The sequence below is a fragment of the Loxodonta africana genome, chromosome 22, assembly GCF_030014295.1.
Source record: "Loxodonta africana isolate mLoxAfr1 chromosome 22, mLoxAfr1.hap2, whole genome shotgun sequence".
NCBI classification, from domain to species: domain Eukaryota; kingdom Metazoa; phylum Chordata; class Mammalia; order Proboscidea; family Elephantidae; genus Loxodonta; species Loxodonta africana.
In genome coordinates this window covers 67,617,613-67,641,027 of record NC_087363.1, presented here as the reverse complement: position 1 = coordinate 67,641,027, position 23,415 = coordinate 67,617,613, and the positions used below count along the sequence as shown (strand labels likewise).

The 23,415-nt window shown below is 41.6% G+C and overlaps 1 protein-coding gene across 14 annotated transcripts in view; it reads right to left on the bottom strand.

Moving 5' to 3' along the window:
- Positions 1–23,415, bottom strand: part of ACTR3B (actin related protein 3B) — a 178,991-nt gene that overhangs the window by 61,430 nt on the left and 94,146 nt on the right. Inside the window, exon 10 of one of the 14 annotated variants that reach the window (XM_064275105.1) lies at positions 1,196–2,026. The exons of the other annotated variants lie outside the window; for them this stretch is intronic. Within the exon in view, the coding sequence (XP_064131175.1) occupies positions 1,949–2,026 (78 nt within the window). The 3' untranslated portion in view covers positions 1,196–1,948. Of the gene's footprint in view, positions 1–1,195; positions 2,027–23,415 lie in introns of those variants that run through there. 14 annotated transcript variants of the gene reach the window in all.

Genomic DNA, 23,415 nt, shown 5'->3' with positions numbered 1-23,415 from the left:
CTTATTGTGTATATGCACAGAAATATACTGTGTATAAATGGATATTCAAACCCCTAGAAATTACCAGAGATAAAGAGAAACAAAAGTCCCAGAAATGAGCCAACTGAAACACTCAAAGTGAAAAGTCATAAAAATAAGGTCAAGGCAAAAACACAAACTTTTAAAATGAACACGTATTTCCTCTATAGTTTTTAAAAACCATTTAAAGGTACATCTTAAAAGTCACTTTTAAACATATGATAAAAACAAATCATGGAGAAAAAAAAGAGGACAGCCATTCACTGTTATACTTAAAATATAACTCTTGGACCAAAAGCAAAGAAGTTCCCGGGATAAAATGAATGCTTCAAAGGTCAGCAGAGCAAGGGCAGGGGTTTGGGAACCATGGTTTAAGGGGACTTCTAAGTCAACTGGCAAAATAATTCTATTATGAAAACATTCTGCATCCCACTTTGAAATGTGGCGTCTGGGGTCTTAAATGCTAACAAGCAGCCATCTAAGATGCATCAATTGGTCTCGACCCACCTGGATCAAAGGAGAATGAACAACACCAAGGTCACACGACAACTAAGAGCCCAAGAGACAGAAAGGGCCACATGAACCAGAGACCTACATCATCCTGAGACCAGAGGAACTAGATGGTGCCCGGCTACAACTGATGACTGCCCTGACAGGGAACAAAACAGAGAACCCCTGAGGAAGCAGGAGAGCAGTGGGATGCAGACCCCAAATTCTCATAAAGAAACCAGACTTAATGGTCTGACTGAGACTAGAAGGACCCTGATGGTGATGGTCCCCAGACCTTCTGTTAGCCCAAGACAGGAACCATTCCCAAAGACAACTCATCAGACATGAAAGGGACTGGACAGTGGGTAGGAGAGAGATGCTGATGAAGAGTGAGCTAATTATATCAGGCGGACACTTGAGACTGTGTTGGCATCTTCTGTCTGGAGGGGGGATGGGAAGATAGAGAGAGTTGGAAGCTGGCAAAATTGTCACGAAAGGAGAGACTGGAAGGGCTGACTCATTAGGGGGAGAGCAAGTGGGAGCACGGAGTAAGATGTATATAAACTTATATGTGACAGTCTGACTTGATTTGTAAACGTTCACTTGAAGCTCAATAAAAGTTAATAAAAATATATATATATGTAACTCTTTAAAAAAGAAAAATAATATTCAAAAACCAAAGCCATTGCTGTTGAGTTGATTCCAACTCAGAGCAACCCTACAGGACAGAGTAGAACTGCCACGTAGCATTCTCAAGGAGCGCCTGGTGGATTTGAACTGCCGACTTTTTGCTTCGCAACCATAGCTTTTAACCACTATGTCACCAGGGTTTCCAAATAATATTTAGGAATCTAAATTTTTTTAAACTTCCTTTTTATAAACTTGAATTCAAAATGAAAAGTATTTGTTTAATAATATTTTATTCTGTTTTTGGTGAAAGTTTACACAGCAAGTTAGGTTCCCATGTGACAATTTCCACACAAACTGATCAATGACCTGAGTTACATTTTTCACAGTGTGTCACTGTTCTCTGTGTTCCAGTTGTTTCATTTCCAGTACTCCAGTTTCCCCGCCCCTTTATCTTCTCATTTTTCTTCATATTACATGTTTACCTTTTGGACTTATACAGATAGTTTTGTAGAACAGCACTGATCTAACGGGAAATATCCTTTATTATGTGTGTCATTCTGTTTTTCTGCTAAAAGGTGATCTCGGAAGATAATATTGGGTTCAAGGTTTAAAGAGTGTCTCAAGGCGACAGTCTCACAAAGTCCTCTGGTTCCAGGCGGTCCAGTCAGTCTGGCCTTTTTTTAAGGATTTGAGTTTTGTTCTATATTTTTCTCTCATTCTATCTGAGGATCATCTATTGTGACCCCAGCCAGATGGGTCACTGGTAGAAACAGGGCATCATTTAGTTCTTCTGGTCTCACGGTAGTTGAGGTCATGGCTCGTGCAGGCTATCAGCCTTGTAAACTTGTTTCTTCTCTGAGATTTCAGTTACCTTCTTACCCTTTTGTTCCTGGTGAGTAAAGACAAATAGTTGTATCTCTCATGGTCGCTCACAAGTTTGGTTTTTTTAAATCACTTTACCTGTCATTGTGACCACAGATAAAGACTTATAGTAAATGTTGATACATTTTAAGCACTTTTGGGAGCTTTACGGTACAGTGTAAACTGCATGAGGTTAGGACTAGGTCTTCTGGAATTCCTGCAACCTTGCTCAGTGCCTGATCTCATGCAGTGGCCCCAATAAGCTTTCACATACAGATACAGATCAGAACTGCCTGTGAAGCTTTTAACATACAGATTACTCAGGGCCTCTTCTAAGACCTACATCAGGAGCTCCAGATTTGAGCCACTGGCCTTTAGATTTTTTTTTTTTTAATGATTTTTATTTATTAGCCTGTAGGTGAAAGTTTATAATTCAAGTCAGTTTCTCATACAAAAACATACATTGTTATGTGACCCTAACTGCTCTCCCTACAAAGTGACAGCACACTCCTCTCCACCCTGTACATGTCCATTCAACCAGCACCTCTCCCCCTCTGCCTTCTCATCTCACCTCCAGACAGGGGCTGCCCACATAGTCTCATGTGTCTGTCTGCTTGAGCTAAGATGTACATACCTCACCAGTATCATTTTATGTCTTATAGTCCAGTCGAATTTTTGTCTGAAAGTTGGCATCAGAATGGTTTTAGTTTTGAGCTAACAGAGTCCGGGGGCCATGGCCTCATGGGTCCCTCCGGTCTCAGTCAGACCATTAAGTCTGATCTTTTTACTAGAATTTGAGGTCTGCATCCCACTTTTCTCCTGCTTCATCAGGGATTCTCTGTTATGTTCCCTGTCAGGGCAGTCATTAGTGGTAGCCAGGCAACATCTAGTTCTTCCAGTCTCAGGCTGATGGAGACTCAGGTTTACGTGGCCCTTTCTTTCTCTCAGGCTCATATTTTCCTTGTATCTTTGGTGTTCTTCACTCTCCTTTGCTCCAGGTGGGTTGAGACCAATTGATGCATCTTAGATGGCGGCTTGCTAGCTTTTAAGATCCAAAGTGGGATGAGAACTGTTTCTTAATACTTTGTTATGCCAATTGACCAAGATGTCCCCTGAAACCATGGTCCCCAGACTCCTGCCCCTGCTACTCTGTCCCTTGAAGTGTTTGGTTGTATTCAGGAAACTTCTTAACTTTTGGATTAGTCCAGTTATGCTGACTTCCCTTGTATTGTATTGTCTTTCCCTTCACCTAATTCTTGTCTACTAAATTAGTGAATATCCCTTTCCCTCCCTCCCCACCCTCATAACCATCAAAGAATGTTATCTTCTGTGTTTACACCTTTTCTTGAGTTCTTATAATAGTGGTCTCATACAATATTTGTCCTTTTGCAACTGACTAATTTCACTCGGCCTAATGCCTTCCAAATTCCTCCATGTTACGAGATGTTTCACAGATTCATCGCTGTTCTTTATTGTTGTGTCGTATTCCATTGTGTGAATATACCATAATTTGCTTATTCATTCATCTGTTGATGGTCACCTTGGTTTCTTCCATCTTTTTGCTATGGTGAACAGTGCTGCAATGAACACGCATGTATCTACTTGTGTGAAGTCTCTTATTTCTCTAGGCTATATTCCAAGGAGTGAGATTGCTGGATCATATGGTATTTCTATTTCTAGCTTTCTAAGGAAGCACCAAATTGATTTCCAAAGTGACTGTGGCATTTACATTCCCACCAGCAGTATAAGTGTTCCAGTCGCTCCACAACCTCTCCAACATTGATTGTCTTTTTTGGATTAATGGCAGCCTTGTTCGGGTGAGATGGTATCTCATTGTAGTTTTGATTTGCATTTCTCTAATGGCTACTGATCTTGAGCATTTCCTCATGTATTGGTTAGCTTCCTGAACGTCTTCTTTGGTGAAGGGCCTGTTCATATCCTTTGCCCATTTTTTATTGGGTTATTTGTCTTTTTGTTGTTGAGGTTTTGCAGTACCTTATAGCTTTTAGAGATTAGACGCTGGGGATTTGTCATAGCCAAAAATTTTTTCTCAGTCTGTAGGTTGTCTTTTTACCCTTTTGGTGAAGTCTTTGGATGTCACAAGTTTTTAAGACCCCAGATGCTATTCACTTCAGTAGGATGCAGAACATGAACTCGGTGAACTGTATTATGCCAATTGACTGAGTTGTCCCATGAGACTATGATCCTAACCTTTCAAACCAAGAAAACCAATCTCGGGAGGTGCCTGGTTATGTCTGAGGAGTATCTGTAGTTGTATCTTCAATGAATATATGTGTCTGCTCACACATACCTGGATTTACACATATATAGATACTTCTATCTGTTCTTACATATACATACCTGTACCTACCCGTATACCTATATTCCTATACGCATCCATATGTGATCCTAGACTCATTTTTTGGTCATTATTGGAGTTGCTACCATCTTACATACGTCATATTCTTTAGTACAGGCATCCTTTTCTCATGAGCACTTCTCAGCAACATCACTTACTTTCATCATGTTGTGCTCACTACACCCACATTTGCTGCCACTCTTCCCATCACCAAAAATAACAAGTATTCTTTTTTTTCTATTAAGGAAAACCATTCCAATGTAGAAAAACAGACTTTAAAAAATAACATTAATAGTATATTACAAATATCAGAAAATACCTCAGGTTACTTAATATATGGACACCACACAACACTTTTTAAAATACCTTCTCACATGTAATTCGTGCAGTCTGACAGGTGTGAAAAGGTGAGGATAGAAAAGCAATGGGTACCACTTGAACGTTGGTAAGCAAACAAGATGGCTCTCATTTATGACGTCAACGAAGCACTGCTTTATGAGATCTGGTTGCACTGGTTTTCCCAGAACATTTTCTCATTACTGTCCTAGAAACAGGTAAAGTGTATCTGGTGGCAGTACAGGCTTCTTCTGTTGACTTTGTAGTGGAAGAAAATAGATCAAATACAAGATACACCTTGGTAAAACACAATTAAGTTCATGTTAAATCCTTGGAAAGTTGCCTGGACTTCACGTTAATTCCATCCCCTTGACTAAGGTATAGATAAGGCTTCTATGTATTACCCTCTGTAATAATTTTAAACCACTTGTATCAAACTAGGTATCCAAAAAGATATTGGAAGGAGACAAAATTTATCATCAGAAAATGTCTCATAGACCAGTTCACCCAATGAAATTCAGGGCTAGGATTTCAGAGATAAAATTTGCAACAAAAGACATCATCACAAAACATGAAAAAAACTGTTAGATTACATGTAGAATGACCACTCATTTTTCAAGTAAATTTCTATAAGCATAAACACAGCAACCTATTGTTATGGATTTAACTGTGGCCCCAAAAAATGTGTGTTATAAATCCTAACCCCTATGCCTGTGGTTATAATTCCATTTGGGAATGGACTGTCTTTGTTATGTTAATGAGGCAGGATTAGGGTTTATTTTAAATCAATCTTTTTTGAGATATAAAAGAGATTAAACTCAAGCTAGGAAGCAGAGACATGGTTCTTCAAGGAACCAGGACGCAGAAGCTGAAGAGACAAAGACCTTCCTCCAGAGCTGACAGGGCAAGCCTTCCCCTAGAGCTGGCGCTCTGAATTCAGACTTCTGGCCTCCTGAATGGTGAGAAAATGATTTTCTGTTTGTTAAAGTCATTCACTTGCAGTATTTCTGTGATAGCAGCACTAGATAACTAAGACATCTAACTTTAAAAAAAAAAAAAATCACATTAATGACTGTTCTGATATATTTAAATTCTACTTTTAAGGAAAAAGCAAATATTAAACCAATAAGTTGATATCATGGATTTTTAAAAGACTTTATTTAGAAATAATTCCAAAATTAGCAAAAGTTATATCCCCTTTATTTAGATTTACCTACTGTTAACATTCTACCACATTTGTTTTATCATTTGCATTCACGTTTCTCCCCACAATTCTTTTGAAACCATTGAGAGTAAATTATATACATCACAGCCCTTTATTCCAAAATACTTTAGTGTGTATTTTCTAAAAATAGGAACATTCTCTTATGTTCCTACAACTGTCAACTTCATAAACTTACATTGTTATAAAACGTCTATCTAATCAACTGTCCATATTCCAATTTTGTCACTTTATTAATATTCTTTATAGCATTCAGTCCAGGATCCGGTCTAGCGTCAAGAACTGCAATTAGTTGTCATGTCTCCTAAATAGATTTTTTAATTATAAAATAATTCACCAGGGTATGATAAAAAAAAAAACATTCATTATGATGCTTCAGAAGCAGAGTGAAATCTTTAGTTGCCTTCAAAGGTATACTATATAATATTCATTATTTTCGTTCATTCACACAATAATAAAAACAGGGCTATGCATATATGGTCAAATGATTTTAAACAAAGTTGCTGAGGTACTTCAACAGGAAAAGAATAGTCTTTCTTCATCAAATGATGCTTGAAATTCCCCAAATTCCTTCAGTGGAGGAATGGATAAACAAGTTGTAGTATATCCCAACAATGGAATGCTACTCACCAACAAAAGGAACAAGCTATGAACACGCAACAACATAAATGATTATCAAAAGCATCAGCTGATTAAAAGAAGCTAGAACATACTGTATGATTCCATTTATATGAAACTCCAGAAAACTGAATCCAATCACACTGCCAGAAGGCAGATCACGCTCTCCTGAGGCTGCCGTTGGGGGATAGGGGTTGGCTGGGAGGAGGTCCAGGGGAACTTTGCAAGTGATGGTCATGTTCTGTATCTTAACTGTAATAGTGATTACATGGGTATAAAAAATTGTCAAGTATCTTTGAACTTTGCACTTAAAATAGCTCATTTCATTGTTATGTAAATTATACCTCAAAGTTTACTTTTTAAAAACAGGACAATATAGTAAAAAGGAAGGGCCACTTTACATTGAGACCTCACTGAAGAGGTGACAATAGAACTGAGGCTTAAGTGACAAGAAGAGGCAGTCATATAAAAATACAGAGGCATGGAGTTCTAGGCAGAAAGCCGAACAAGCACAAAGCCCTGACGCAGGAATAAGAAAAAACAGAAAGAGGCAATGATAGGAGGTATCTAAACAGTAGGTGCTTAATAGCTCCCTGCTGAAATCTGTGTTACAGAAACATGCAAGGGCCAGACCAAGTTGGGCCTCCTGACCACAATGTTTGGATTTTATTCTAAGGGTAGTTAGCAAATAACCCTTGAAGGATTTAAAGCAGGGAAGCGATATGACCTGATTAATATTTTAACATAATCATTCTGCTCAGTAAAGAATGAATTATTAGGGGAAAAGAATAATTGGCCCTACCCAGTATCATTCCGACTCAACAGCAGTGGGTGGGTACCCAGTTTCTACTCTCCTTTTCTTTCTTCGTACTGAAACTCTTTTTCTCTTTGGGACAACAATATACTGAGTTAAAAATATTCACCTGTTAGAGGGGGCCAAGTGTCCGTCTGGCCAGTGAGGTGCAGGGAGAAATCCCTGGGGAAGGCATCTTTGCATCTCTTCACATGGCTGCCTAGTAACTGAGTCCCAAGAAGGAAAGTTCCCAGAGGAATAAATCAGAAGCTACCGATCCTCTTAAGGTTTGGGCTTAGTTAGAAGTCCCAGAATGTCATTTCTGCTCATTTCTATTGGTCCCAGTAGTCACAGGAGAGGGAAAGAAACTGTACCTCTTCGTGGGGGGGTGCCATGCTTGTACAAGGATCAAGGGAACGAATGACAATCTTTAGAGACAATCTATCATGCCAACTGATACAGAAAGCTTTAGTTCAGATGAGAGTTGGTACTGGCTCAGAACTGGAGAAGAAAAGTGAATAGATTTTAAACTATGTTTTGAAGGTAGAACCAACAAGACTTGGTGATTGACTGAAAGTGAAAAGTGAGAGAAAGGAACAAAGAAAGGATGCCTCCTTATTTTATGGCACAGGCAATTGGGTAGTGCCAGTTATTGAAATGTAATTAATTCCAGGCAGAAAGAATTTGGCAGGAAGGGCAGAGTGAGAAAATTGACAGTTTCCTTTTGGTCGTAATAAGTTTGGTATGTTTACCATAAATCCTTGAAAGCCCTATGAAGCAGTTCTACTCTGCACACATGGGGTTGCCATGAGTCGGAATGAACTCGACAGCAACTAACACAACGGTCATAAATCCAGATGGAGATGAAGAGTAGGCAGGTGGCTATTTGAGTCTGGAGCTTATGGAAAGATTAGTGTTAGAGATATAAACCTGGGGTCACTGGCATATATATAGACGGTACTTGAAGCCACTAGACTAGAAAAGGTCACGTAGGGAGAAAGTGTAAATTAAAAAATAAAAAAAGAGACTCAAGACCAAGCCTTAAGGTTGAGCAGAGGTGCTCTGAGAAACAGGGCTGTAGAAGCATAGTCCATGTGGAGGAAAATAAAGAAAACGTAGTGCCATGGAGGAATCCCTAGGTAGTGAAGACAGTTAACTGCTCGGCTACTAACCAAAAGGCTGGAAGTCTGAATCTACCTAGAGGTGCCTCAGAAGAAAGGCCTGCCAATGTACTTCCAAAAAAATCACAGCCACTGAAAACCCTAGGGGCACAGTTCTACTCTGACCCACATGGGATCACCAACTGGCTGGTTTTTTTCTTGGTTTTTTTTTTTTTAGTGTCATGAGGCCAAGGGAAGAGAGCGTTTCTAGAAGGAAGGACTGACTGATTATGTCAAACATTGCTGAGAAGTCAGTAAGAGGGACAGAAAAGAGACTTAGATTTGTCAATATGCGTATGACTAGTTGGTAGAAGCCCAGGAGTGAGCTGAGGAAATAATAGGATGTGAGGAGGTAAAGATTATGGACAATTTCTTTGAGAATTTTACTGAGAAGAGGGGCAGAGAAATGGGACCGTAGCTAGAGGCAGATGAGGGGTCAAGAGACAGATTTTAAAATCTGGGAGATACCAAGTCTTCCTTAACTGCTCAGGGGAAGGAGCCAGTAGAGAGCAAGAAGCTGACAATTTGGAAAAGATCACTGGAGGAGTGAAATATATCAATACTTTACTGTAATTCTTTTGAAAAATGATAATCTACACATGGCACAAGTAGTAACTCTTGAACAGAAAATTATTAACTATATACAACATTTTTTACTAACTATATAAAACATTTTATTCCAGCAATTTCCCTTAATTAATGACTAAATAACACAGTTCTTCTCTCAGCTTTTACTGCTCAGAGTTTTTTTCTTCATACTGCCACACTAGTGTTTAATTTCACCTGGAGTCCCCCAAAGACAGCATACACATTCAGGCAACAGCACGTGGCCTTTAACCTTTTTTGCAATGTACTATACCTGTATGAGGGCGTACATTCATTTCCTTAGGCTGCCATAACAAATCACCACAAACTGGGTGGTGGCATATCACAACACAGATGTATTCTCTCACAGTTCTGGAGACCAGTGGTCCAAAAACAAGGTGTCAGCAAGGTTGGTTCCTTGGGAAGCTCTGAGGAAGGAACCATTCCATGCCTCTGTCTTAGCCTCTGGTATTACCAGCAGTCCTTGGTGTTTCTTGGCTTGTAGACATATCACTCCCTCTCTGACTCCAACTTCACACAGCATTCTCCTGTGTGTCTCTGTGTTCTCTCCTCTTCTTTGGGCCCACCCTAAACCCTGGGTGATTTCATCTCCATATCCTTAAGTAATTACATCTGCAAAGATCCTATTTCCAAATATTCTGAGGTTCCAGGTGGACGTGAATTTTTGAGGGACACTATTCAACCCATTACAGGGAGTGAGATTAGAATCAAATAGTCCAAATTTATTTTAACATTTTTAACCTTTAATCCCCAAGAGTTGCCATGGATGACAGAAAAACAATATGCAATATGCATCCAGGCCTTTCCTAAAAGCAACACCCAGCTCTCACCTTAGTTCCAAACCTTGTTTTGAGTTCAGAAATCGTAACACAAACCAGTAAACTCAGCAGACTTTTTAAAATTTAAGAAAAAACACCACAGATCTCAACTCATTCACTCACAAAGGGCCCACCCAACCCCTCTTGCCCTCTGAATATATATCCACCATTGTCTACCCCAGTTCTACTTCCTCCTCACAGGCACACATCAGGGGAAACCCCAGGCCACAGAGGAGGTCTGGATCTCGTACAGTTTCGCTCTCGCTTGGACTTCTGCACACCACGTTAGCAGCAGATACGCCCACAGATCCACTGCCCACACAGACGTGACACGAGTGGTTCGGAGACCAGGTACTACAGAGCTGATTCTGTCTCCTGCACATCCAGCCAAAATGGCGTCCTTTAGCCCTGCTTAGATACTGCTTCTAATTAGTGCTCCCAAAACAGTCCTCTTTTTATCACACTGAGATTTAGCCTGGAATTACTGACCTTTTTTTTTTTTAAGCCTCAAGATTTAACCTCTATTTACTGTGTGCAGATGTCCTAAAGGTGTCCTTCCCATAGGAAGAGCTGGGATGAGTGCAGCGAGGTGCTCAGTCTGGAGCTTTCAACTGATAAACTAAAAGCTGCAGATTCACTGCACCTGAACGGCCTACTGGCTCACGCCTGTCTGCACTGCATTCTCTCCCCATGCTCACTTCCCCACTTGAACCCCTTCCCTAGACCCCACTGCCCACAGCAGATCCTCAGGGAGACAAGGCACCAACCAGAATGGTAACAGGATGGGACACAGTTTTAAAAGGAAATCTTTAGTGTCTCATAGCAAAAAACTACAGAAAGCCAGGCTCTATGGTATCTTCTTGGCTGACGGGAATATAAGAACAAGAAAACAACATGCTTTTAAAAAGAGTTAAAAAACACTGACCTAAAATCCTATTTTCCTGACAAGGCCTTCAAAACCCTTTACAATCTGAACCCCAACACCCACCCCATTCTGCAAGAGCCAGGGGTTAAAGTCCATATTTGGCTCCAGCTTCACCTCAGCCACTCATTAGTTTTGAGACCCTAAGCAAGTAGCATGTAATTTTAACCTCTCTCAACTTCAATTTCCTCATCTGTAAGACGACACTACCACGTAGCTCACGGAGCTGTTGAGGGATTTAAAGGTAATATGTGGGCACACAGCAGGCATTCCAAAACTGCTGAGCCAGCACCATACCAGCTAAGCACTCTGCATGCCAGCAGCCCTGGGAGGCTCCTGGTCCACACTTTATTCAGTCCTCCCAGTAACTCTATTGGGGAGTGACCATCATCCCCATGCCATATATGAGAGAGGGACAGCTATGTATTCCTCCCTAAATCCCCATCACGAAGCACAGTGCAGTGGTAATGCTACGGAGTAAACAAGGTCCCCAACAGGGAAGGATGTCTAATTCACTCTGCTGTGGAATAAAATGGAAAAAGCACAGTAGAAAAGACTCCAGGAAGTAATTCAGGAACCATAAACAGGAATACGTGATAATTTTTAATAAGTTCTTAAAGTTCTCAACTGGGAGAGATTTTGTCCCCTGGTAGGCAGGGGACAGTTTGCTACTGGCACCCAGTGGGTAGAGGCCAGAGATGCTGCTAAACATCCTACAATACACAGGACAGCACCACAACAGAGGATCATCCAGCCTCAAATGTATGCCGAGGTTGAGAAACCCTGCCCTAGTGTTAAGCACTGAAACCAAAGGGGCCTATGTAGCAACAAAGAGAGGGGTGCTGGGGAAGGGCTGTGCTACTCTGCAGCCAGTCCTAATGCACAAGAACCCAAAAGGCAGTGGCTGCTGCAAAAAAGCAAGGGAAACCAGGCGAAACCCTGGGATCTTAAAAAATAGAAAAGTCAATCAGCTGGAGACCACTGCAGAAGCTGAAGACCCTCTTGGCCTGGCCCTGGTTGCAGAATGCCATTCTAAGGCATGGCTGAGAGTCACCTAATCAAGTAATAGTGCTTACTGTTTGTCTAACAGCGTTATAAGCATTTCCATGTATTAACTCATCTTCCCAACAACCATATGAAGTAGATACTGCTATTATCCTCATTTTATAGATGAGGATATTGAGGCATGGTAAGGTTAAATAATTTGCAATGTCATACAACTGAACAAGTGGCAGGGCAGGATTCAAACCCTGATAGTCCACGTTCTAACCACCAGCCTCTGCTGCCTCTCTTCCTGTGACAACTCGGACCTCACATTGTTGGATGGTGCCAAGTTGTAGACAGCTACTCATTACACTGGGCTGAAAACTTTGAAAAGCAGAGGAGCACAACTATTCCCCCACACCCATCTAACTGCCCTTCAGATATTCAAAGACAGCTATGAGTTTCCTAAAACATTTTTTCTTCTCATGTCACACAATGCTATTTCTTTCAATCATTCCTTAAAGGACATATTCTCAAAACCTCTCACTATTCTGGTAGCCCTTCTCTGAATATAGTTCAAAACTGACAACGGGCCTCTTATAATGTGAAGGGCCTCCCTCCAACAACGGAACACATACCATCAATACAACACGTTGCCTCAGCAGTATATAATATAAATAAACTCTAAAGTGGCGAAATACAATCCTACCCTTGGGAAGCAATTAGAGTAAAATGATTTATCATCTAATATTCACAGAAAAAATTATCTGTAGTTATCAAATCCACTATACTCACAGCAATGAGAATCACAGGAAGTACTACTGTTTTGAAGCCCCTTTGGAAGCAAGTGAATGAACAAATTCTTTCAATCACCAACCATGTCGTACATGACAAACAGGAAATCAAAAATTAAATGCTGTAATAACAGAAACCAATACAAACTTTCTCAACACTCAACTACAAAAATGTACCTTCTCCCTCACTCCAATTAAAATTTAAATAGAGAAGTTATTTTATACAAAGAAAAGAAGAGACCTGGACCCTGACTGCAGAGTTCTCTTAGCCCCCACGCTGTCAGAATCCTAGTCCTCGTGCTTGAAAATACAAGAAATAAATTGTATGGCTAAACAAAACGAAGTCAGCCATGCCTACTACAATTTCTCAGTATGACAGGTATTGTTATTACCAACATACGATCCAATTTTCTCTGAGAAAATAACATGGTTGAGAGTCTGCCTTTCATTCCTAAAATTTATTCAGCTGGATTCTTGATGAGAAGATTAAACACTAGGAGATGCCCCAGGAAAAACTGAAGGGGCAGACAGAGAGAGAGAGAATACTTAGCCTAGCCATTTTTTTAGTATTCCTTTTCCAAGCTTAACGGGCTTGCTTGCATGAAAATAAGACTGGTTTCCTAACTAGTCTTTTATAGGGCATTTAAATGTTACCTGAACTTATTATTATTTTCTCAACTCAAGTGATTGTACAACGAGTTATTCTGACAGTTTAAATTTTGCCTGTAGGCATCATTGGCTTCAGCTTATTATTACCTGTGCTGTGTCGCCTTCAGAGTAGGAAAGAAAGAAAGAAGTGAAATCACCAATAAATGTATTCTTTCCATTTCATTTCAAAGTAGCAGTGTTTATTTTAATGATTCTATACCTCAAAAATACGAACTTTTAGCCTCATAGTATTCTAAATCAATTTCCACACGCAAAAGAAAGTAAATATTTTTCTAAGGAAATCTTTAAACGAGATATCACGAATGATACTATGTTAATATTCTAAGCCACACCCCCGCGCCCCATCTGTCAGTCTGTCCTACTGTGGTGACTTTCGTGTTGCTGTAATGCTACAAGCTATGCCACCAGTATTTCCAGTACCAGCAGGGTCACTCAGGGTAACAGGTTTCAGTGGAGCTTCCAAACTAAGACAAACTAGGAAGAAAGGCCTGGGAACTCATTTCTGAAAACAACCAATGAAAACCCCCATGGATCACAAAAGATCTCTGCCTCATCAATGCTGGAAGATGAACCCCCTACCTAGGTCGGAAGGCAGTCAAAATATGCACACCACCGATAGTGAAGATAGTGCAGGACCAGGCAACGTTTTATTCTGTTCATATGGGGTCACCATGAGTTGGAGCCAACTCAACAACAGCTAACAACGATAATAGTCTAAGACCGAACTCCTTATTTACAGAAAAAAAGCAGGCTCATGAGGGAAGTTATCACAATGTAAGTCTACAGATAAACCTCTCAGCAGAGAACCCAGCACAGAGAAAGCATTTTAAAATGCCCTATTTATCAAATACTGCAGTTCTCAAAGTAATGAACAAATTGTGCACACTACTTTATTTCACTTTGTGTAAGCACAGGTCAACATGACATTAAAACACTCTATCAAATATCAGTTTTCAAAGTAATGAACAAATAGCACATACCACTACTTTATTTCACTTTGTGTAAATCACAGGTCAACATGACATCTTGTAATAAAATTCTGAACTCAATGTTCGTTTATTTTAGCAACTTAACAACTATTTACTGAGCCTATCTTGTGAAATACTTGAATCACTGATTCTGGTGTTGGTCTGTGCATCTCAAGCCCACACCCCTTAAGCTGGTACACCAGGCCCTCAGAATCTCCCACCAGTCTTCGTTCCTGCCTCCTCCCTGACCATGGGCTCCTGGCCCTCCAAAACATCCATGTGTTTATTTCCACACGACGCTACCTGTGACAGAAAAGCCCTTACTGACCCTCACTCCAGATCCAGCAATTGTATACGCAGTAAGGGTATCTGCCTCTGAGCCCACACAGCACTCTGTACCTCCATTTATTCCTCCAAAAATACTTACTAAGTGCCCACCACCTGCCAGGAGCTGTTCTGCACTGTTGGTCAGCACTAAACTTAACGTACCAAAATGGCTGCCCTCTCAAGACTCACTTCCAGTGGGGAGAAAGAGACCAACAAGTAAAATACACGGCACAGTAACAGATGACGAGTACTGTGAAGAAAAAATAAAGCAAGGAAGGGAGACATGGAGCGGAAACAGTAGGGGTAGAGGTGCGATTTTAACAGGGTGGTTAGGAAGGCCTCATTAGAAGAGGGCATTAGAACAAAAACTTAAAGACGGCGAGGAAGCAGGTCATACAGATGTCTGGAAAAATTTTCCAGACAGAAGAAACAGCAGGTTACAAAGGCTCTGTGCCAAAAGTATGCTTGGTGTGTCTGAGAAACCACGAGGCATGAAATGAGGGAGGCTAGAGGGAAATGAAGGCAGACAAAAGTAGTAGGGGATGCTTGCAGAGAGGTAATGGGGCCAGATCCCAGAGGGCCTTGTGGGCCAGCATAAGGACTTTGGCTCTAACTCTGAGTGGGCTGTGAAGGCTTTAGAAGATTTTCAACAGAGAAGCGATACAATCTGACTTAAGATCTTAACAGGATCGTTCTGCCTACTGTGGTGGGAATAAACTGAAGGTAGAAGTGGGGAGACCAGTCAGAAGGCTATTTCAGTAATACTGTCAAGAAATCATAGTGGCTTGAACCAGGTTAGCAGCAGGTTTGGTAGTGAGAAACGGTTAGCTTCTAGATGTTTTGAGAATGGAGCCAACAGAATTTGCTGACAGCCAATAGAAGACGGAGAATCAGGAACAGGAGGAGGAAATGGAATGTGTGGCTAATTGCCTCCATGAAAAACTGCCTCCTTTGCTATGAGACCGGGAGAACAGGATGGTGCCCAGTTACCATTACTGAACACTATGATCAAAGATTCTATAGAGGAATTCTGATCAAATGGAAGAAAATGCAGAACAAAATTTTAAATTCTCATCGGCTACAGACTTTCTGGAGCCATGGGAGCTAAATGAACCCCTAAAACTAATGCCCTGAGATAATATTTAAAACTTTAACCAAAAATATTTCCCTAGGTCTTCTTAAAACCAAACAGTTTAGCTTAACTAGTAGAAAAGTTTGCCTTCAGCATTATGCTCTTTTAAGAACTATCTATACGCGATCAAAGTGACAAGGGCAACTCAAAGATTACATAGGAACTTTAGGGGGCAGTGGATTTATGTTAATGGGGTATGTCTTAGGCTGGGTTCTGGCAAAACCAGTAAAGCACATAAACATATATAGAGAGATATTTGTATCAAGGAAACGGCTCATGCAGTTGTAGAGGCTAGAATGTCCCCAGTCCACGGGTCAGGCTGACGGCCTCTCCTGATTCACGTAGCCACAGGGGCTGGCAAACCCAAGATCAGCAGGCCAGACAGCAGGGCTCTTGCTCAAAGGCTGTGAAGACCAACAGATCCCAAGATCGGCAGGCAAGACGGCAGGTAAGCTGCTAGCTCAAGTCCCAAGAACCAGAGGTCCGATGACCAGGAGCCAGCTGCAGGATCCAGAGCAAGCAAAAACCCAGGAACCTTGCCAGAAAGTCCACTTATATTCCATGCAGGCTACATCGCCAAGAAAACTCCCTTTCAATTGACTGGCTACTCACAGCAAATCTCATCATGGAGGTAACCACATAATATCAAATCTCATTATAGAGGTGATCACATCATCATTATGACCGCCAAACTATATCATAACTGCCAAACCAATGAGAATCATGGCTCAGCCAAGTTCACACACAACCTTACCCATCACAGGGAGGAACAACTCAGAAGAAGAGGGTGAGAATGGCTGCACAACTCAAAGAACATAACCAGTGTCACTGAATTGCACATGGAGAAACAAATGGTTGAACTGGTATATGTTTTGCTGTGTATATTCTCAAAAACAACATAATAAAATTAAAATAATAGCAATAATAATAATCTGCTGATAGGTTTATATGTAGTATGAGAGAAAAGAGGAGTCAAGAAGACAATTCCCAAAATTTTTGGCCTAACTAACTAACTGAAAGGATGCAGCTGTCACTAACTATAGGTGCAAGAGGTTTGTAGGGGAAGATCAAGAGTCCAGGGATGGACACATAAAGTTTGAGAGTGGAGATGTAAGGCTGTTGCATATATGAGTCTGGAGTTTGGGCTAGAGATATAAATTATAGTTATCAGAGAATAAAAGGTATTTAATGAGACTGGATGATACCGAGCAGGGAATGGCCGCAGATACAGAAGAAGAGGGAGTCCATGGACTAAGTCCTGTACATTCAGCATCAAGAGGTTAAGGAGATGGGGAGGAGCAAGCACATGATACTGAGAAGCAGGGTATAGCAAGGAAAATGAAGTGTCTTCTCAGCCAAGTAGAGAATGTATTTTATGGAGGACAGACTGATCAACTGTATCAAATGCTACCCACAGGTCAAGTTAAGCTGAAGCCTGAGGACTGACTACTGGATTGGCCATGAGGAGGTTACAGGTATCCTGACGAGAGCAATTTCGATACAGTCGTAAGTATGGAATAATGTCTGGAATATGTTGAAAAGAGAATATAAGGAAAGGAGTTGGAGACAAGGAGTCCAGAAATGTCTTTTGAGGGGCTTTGCTATAAAGGAGAACAGAGAAAGAGAAGCCAAGAGAGGACTTACAAGATGGGAGAAATAATGGCTTCTTTCTGGATGATTAGAAAGATCAAGCAGGGAGGGAGAACATGGAAATGCAGAGAGAAGGAAGAATTGCTGGAGTGATGTCCTCAGAGATGAGAGGGGAGGATCTACAGCTCAAGGGGAAGGAGCACCGAGGGGCCATCAACAGCAGGCATTCTTAACCTTTCGTGTGCCACAGACTTCGCTGACAGTGGCGAAGCCTATGGAGTTCTTTTTAGAAGAATGTTTTTAAATGCACAAAGTAAAATATATGATACAAAGGAAACCAGTTATACTGAAGTACAATTATCAAAAATTTTAAATACCTAAAAAATTTTTCTAATCTGTGATAGTAATTTATGAGCTTTACATTAAGCAACAAGAGCTAACAGCAGGTCTAATATCTACCGAGTTTTCAACAAGCGGTGAGCACAAACAATACTTCAAGATACCTACAACTGGAATGTGACGTGGAACTACCTGGGCTTTCTAATTGGTGATGACATCACAGGAACTGCCAACGCAACTACGGGTTGTCGCCTACATCTAGTAACGGCAGCGGATCCTTCTTGTTGCTGAAAGACATACTACGACTCTCTCTCTCATGTGGATCTACTCCTTCAGAAAATCCTGTGGGCTCTATCTGCAAACCATATCCAAAATTGGCAGTTTCTCACACCTCCAGTATTATCTCTTGTCTGAACTACTGAAATAACCTCCTAACTGACTCCTTACTTCTCTCTTGGCCCCTATAATCTACTTTCAACACAGTACCCATGCCTATCATGCTACAACATGTCATATCATGTCACTCCTATGCACAACACCTCCAATGGCTTCTCGTCTCACTCAGAGCAAAAGCTACCGGTCCTCCCACCAGCTCAGGAGTCCCAGGGTGCCGTGCAGGCTGTGTACTACACAACTCCAGGGCGCCATTCACCTAGACGACGGATGACAAACCAGAGGCCAAATCTGGACCCACGAGCTAAGAATGGCTTCTACATTTTTAAAAGGTTGGAAAAATCAACAGAAGTATAATATTTCATGATACATGAAAACTCTATACAATTCAAATTTCTGAGACTATAAAGAAAGCTTTACTTGAAGGCAGCCCCGCCCATCTGTTTATGTACTCTCTGTGCAGCTTTCATGCCATTAAGGGCAGAGCTGAGTAGCTGAGATAGAGGCTACCTGGCTTGAAAAGCCTAGGATATTTACAACCTGGCCCCTCACAGAAAAGGTTTGCAGGCCTCTGATTCAGGCTATGATATGAGGTTGGAGGCTCTAAAGAAGCCCTCTCTGAGCGTCCTCCCAACCTCATCCTCTTCCCATCTCCACCTCAGTCACTCTGTTCTATTCACACAGCCTCCTTGCACTTGCCAGGACACACAAGGCCTGCCCCTGCTGCGGGGGCTTTGTACCTGCAAAGGCTGCTGCCTAGAATGCAGGCTTCTCCCAGACATCTGGGCGGCTTCTCCCTCACCTCCCTCAAGTCTTAGTTCAAATGTCACCCACTCATAGAGTACTTCCGTCAGTACCTGCGCAAACCTGAACTCTCCTCCACACCCTCAAATCCTGCACTCCCTTTGCCTTCCCTACTTCATTTTTCTCCTCAGCACTTACATTACGTATTTAACACACTCATCCTCCCCCACAAGAGTTGATTAGCCACAGTGCCTACAAAAAGGAGTGGCACGTGGTAGGTTCCAGTAACTATTTATTGTTCAATGAATAAATTAATGGACTCATCTAGCAGTCCCACGCAGACAGCATGCTCTCCCCATCCTCCACCTCAGCACCTTGGCTCATGCTTCCCCCACCTCCTCTACTGCCCTTTCTCCACTAAGCTAAAGCTTCTATTTCTGCCCTGGGTCCTGAATATACTAACTTGGGGGGTGGGGAGGGGAGTCTCTTCCCTTTATCGTCATAGTGCACAGTCTTTGCTAGGGTCTTGTAATAAGAAGTAAAAATGCAAAATACACTAAATCTGCTTAAAGACAGCTCACAAAACTCCCTTCCCTCTCAAATCAATCATTCAAATAAGAAAAACACATATGTCATGCAACCAGTTTATGGGAATAAAATTGAATGGTCATATTTCCTCTGAACTAAAGCTAAACTAAACTGATAGTATGTCATTTCAAACTCCTGGTCTGTCCCAACACTGCCTTCCACTATTCACTAGGTATTTTATCTCTACATGCCTTGTTTTTATTTTAATCTGTAAGGGCTCATTAGCCACTTATTTTTATTGTTAACAGTAATACCTATAATAACATGTTAGTAAGTAACAGTAACAGCATGTGCCAGTCACTATGGTATCCATTATCCCATTTAAACCTCACGGCAATATTATGAAGTAGGTATCATTACCTCATTTCACAGGTTAAAGGACTAATGTTCAGAACTTAGATAACCAGCCCAAAACTAAGCAGCTAGTAAGTTGCAGATCTTACTAGATGTTCAGATAGAAAGCCCATGGTCTTGGCCATAGGGATTAATAGGACACAAAACAGTAATGATAATAATAATAATAATGCCTACTTGGTACTTCATACTTACTAAGCACTGTTCTTTAACCTTTAGAAGGATTATCTAACTAAATCCTCACAGTAACTTTACGAGATAGTTATATTACCCTCATTTTACACTCGGAAACTGAGGCTCACGGAAGTTAAGTAATTTTTGCACAGTCATGACGTTAGCGTGTGGCTCATCCAATCTGAAAGCCCAGGCAGCTCAGCTCTGGAGCCTACACTCTGAACTTTTGTGATATAAAAATAATTCTTCACCAGAAACTTTTTTAAAAAGCTAAAAAATCAGTGTGATGTATTCTAAAGACAGTTTAATTTGGAAAAGTTACTCCCTATCACATAAAATGCGAGCAATCTGTAAATTCTGTAGGTTTATACCTCCAGGAGTCAGCCATCTTCTGGAAGACATTCTGCCAATACGCCATGTTATTCCCTCCCACAGGTCCACCTAAAATTCTGATTGGAAATAAGCATTTAAAGGCCTGGTTAGCCAGTTGCGCATTTTAGCCAGAAAGCACCTGTTTTTTTCTCAGGTCAGCAAATTCTTAAACCAGAATCGTCCAATTCAAAACACACGGTTCATTACCAACCCCCACATAGGTCATGTTACACTAAAAGAACACACATGCTCTGGTAAAGAAATAAATCTTGACCTAAGCTGGAAAAATATCAAAAACCTACATGTAGGAAAAGAGTTAGAGACAAACAATCAAAACATTAGACCACGATTAAAGATAATGCTTTTGGAGAATTTTAATTACTTAAGAAGTGGTCACAACATAATGTCAAGTTAATACACAGATTACAAAATAAAATACAGCAGGACATATCTAAAAAACCTATATTTCAAGAAAATAAAAAGGAAAAACAATCGAAATAATCACTCCAGAGAAGGGATAACTTTGATTACAGAGGATCAACTTCTGTTTTCTTCATTGAAGTTTTTGGGCCTTTAAACTTTCTACGTATGTATTTTAATCTGGAAACAATAACCTCTGCTCATCTGTACCGTCTACATCTTCTACACTGACGCGCATGTGGACGAGGCAGTTCTCCCGCTGCTCTTCTCCTCCTCAACGGCTACGAGGCCTGTCTGGACAGGCCCATTTCCCTTGGCACGAAAGCGCCTTGTGTTTACTGAGTCCACTATGTCAATCTGACTTTACAATAGCCCGCAATGATTAAAACAGTACCTTACTGTGCTGCACACGGAGCTCTGGTGGCGCAGCAGTTAAGAGCTACAGCGAGCTATGGCTGCTAACCAAAAGGTCAGCAGTTCAAATCCACCAGGTGCTCCTTGGAAACCCTATGGGGCAGTACTACTCTGTCCTATAGGGTCGCTACGAGTCAGAATCAACCCAACGGCAACAGGTTGCTGCAGGAATGTATACTTTGTCAAATCAAAGTCTCAGTTTATTAATCACCCTAGGAAACTAAAGTCTCACTACAAGAAAACAGTGTAATTATCTCCGCAAATTAATAGGTTCTGCGGTTCCACTGAAAGAATGGCATAACACAAACCATTACAACACTACACACAATCTCTTCGTCTCCTGAAATTTAAGTCACAAAGATTTAAAATAAGATCTATATTCACCATCATTAGGCAAGTTCATTAATACTAAAAATTAGAAAAATTCCCATTCCTGAAATGCTAAGTCTATGTCGTGCTAGAGGCTGGATTCTTGTTCCTAACTCAGTTTGACAGGCACACAGCGCCACCTAGCGAACAGTCTGTATACCTTTAACTAAGTGACTCAGTTACCCACAAGCACAGTGTCAAAACACTTAGAAGCCACGACAGCTGCTAGACACTCCTATTAACTATTCCAAAAAAAAAAAAAAATTTTTTTTTTTATTTTTTATATTATATTCCATGAAAGGTTTTCCTTCGTTGGAGACTAGAGATTTTCACTCTTGAAATGAGCCCAAAGACTGCAATCCCAGCCAACTCCTAACAAGTCGATTTCTAAAACACAGGGTGTGTGATATCCAAGAGTGCCCTCAAGAAGCTCCAGCCACACCTCCAGGGCTGGCTCCAAACAGCTGCTTGATCATAGGAAATGTGACAACTAATAACAAGTTCCTCACAAGAGTTATCCACACGTGTTCTCTCTGCCACTTGATGCCATCTTTTTCCTTCACTTGCTGTCATCTGGCTCCGCCCCACCACTCCCTGAAACTCCACCCACAGGTTGTCCCTATCCTTACTGCTAACCCAGTGGCCACTTCTGCATCCTTATCTTATTTGACGTCTCCCATCACTTGACAGTGCAGATCATATCTTTCTTCCCTTGGCCTCCTGAATTTTCTTTTCTTTTTTCTTTTTACACTGGTCCTTCTTGGTCTCTCCGATCCCCTTTCTCTGCCCATCCCTTAAAAACTGATCTTCCTGTGGGTTCTGTCCAGGGTCTTCTGGTCCTCTATCTACATACTCTTCTTTAGTATCTTCTCTGTCGGCACACTGATGGTCCTCAAATCTCTCAGTCCAGCCCAGGTCTTTGTCCTAAGCTTCCAACCCACATATCCATCCCCCCAAACTATAACTCATCTTCTGGCTCCTCGAATGTGTTTCTTAGTACTTGACTTCTTATCCACCTAGATATTCAAGCCAGAAATTTGAATATTCTCTTCCTACTGTATCAAAATATCACCAAGTACTGCGAGCCCCACTCTTCACTCTCTCTAAGCACCCATTTTTCCCTCCCATCTACTGCCACTTCCCTCCAATGGTCCAGCCTGGCCCTGCCTGCAGCCCCATAACCACCTGCAACTGGGTCTCCTGGCTCCAATCTTCCTACCCCCGATCCATTTCCCCTGGCACAGCCCAGGAACTTGTCCTAAAACATAAGCCAGATCATGTCCCTTCCTGGCATAAAAACTTCCATGCCCTCAAGGTCGAATCTCAAATCCATGCAAGGCCGCTCAAGTTGACATGCCGTGTTTGTCCTTAGCCCCACATCCTGAGCTGGTTTGCACCCTCTACCCAGGTCTCCTCACCCGCAGGCCCTGCATAACTGTTCCCTGCACACAGTCCAAGCTCTCTCCACAGCTTCCATCTCCCGATGTTATGACCAGGGATGCTGCATTCCCTTCAGGCCCATGAACACACTCAGCTCTCACTCACCCCTGGCCACAAAGCAGATACTTCCGCTGACTGGAACCCCTCCTCCTCCCTCCGCGGGCTGCATTCCCTGCTTCTGACCATGCGGCCATGCCACCTTCAGGACTCAGATCTAGTCTGCACTGTCCCATGTGGCAGTCGTTAGCCACGTATAGTTATTTAACTAAAATTACACAAAATGTTATATGCCGTTCCTCAGCTGCACTAGCGACTTAGCGGCCACCACGCTGGATGACACAGATACAGAACATTTCCACCATCGCAGAAAGCCACTGTAAGGGACAGCGCTAGGTTGAACGTCACCCCCCACCCCCACCCAGGCGTTCTTCCTCACACCCGAGCCTAAGCACACGTCCACCCCCAGCCCCACCGCGCACTGCACTTAGCCCAGCAGTCTGTCTTGTGGTTTG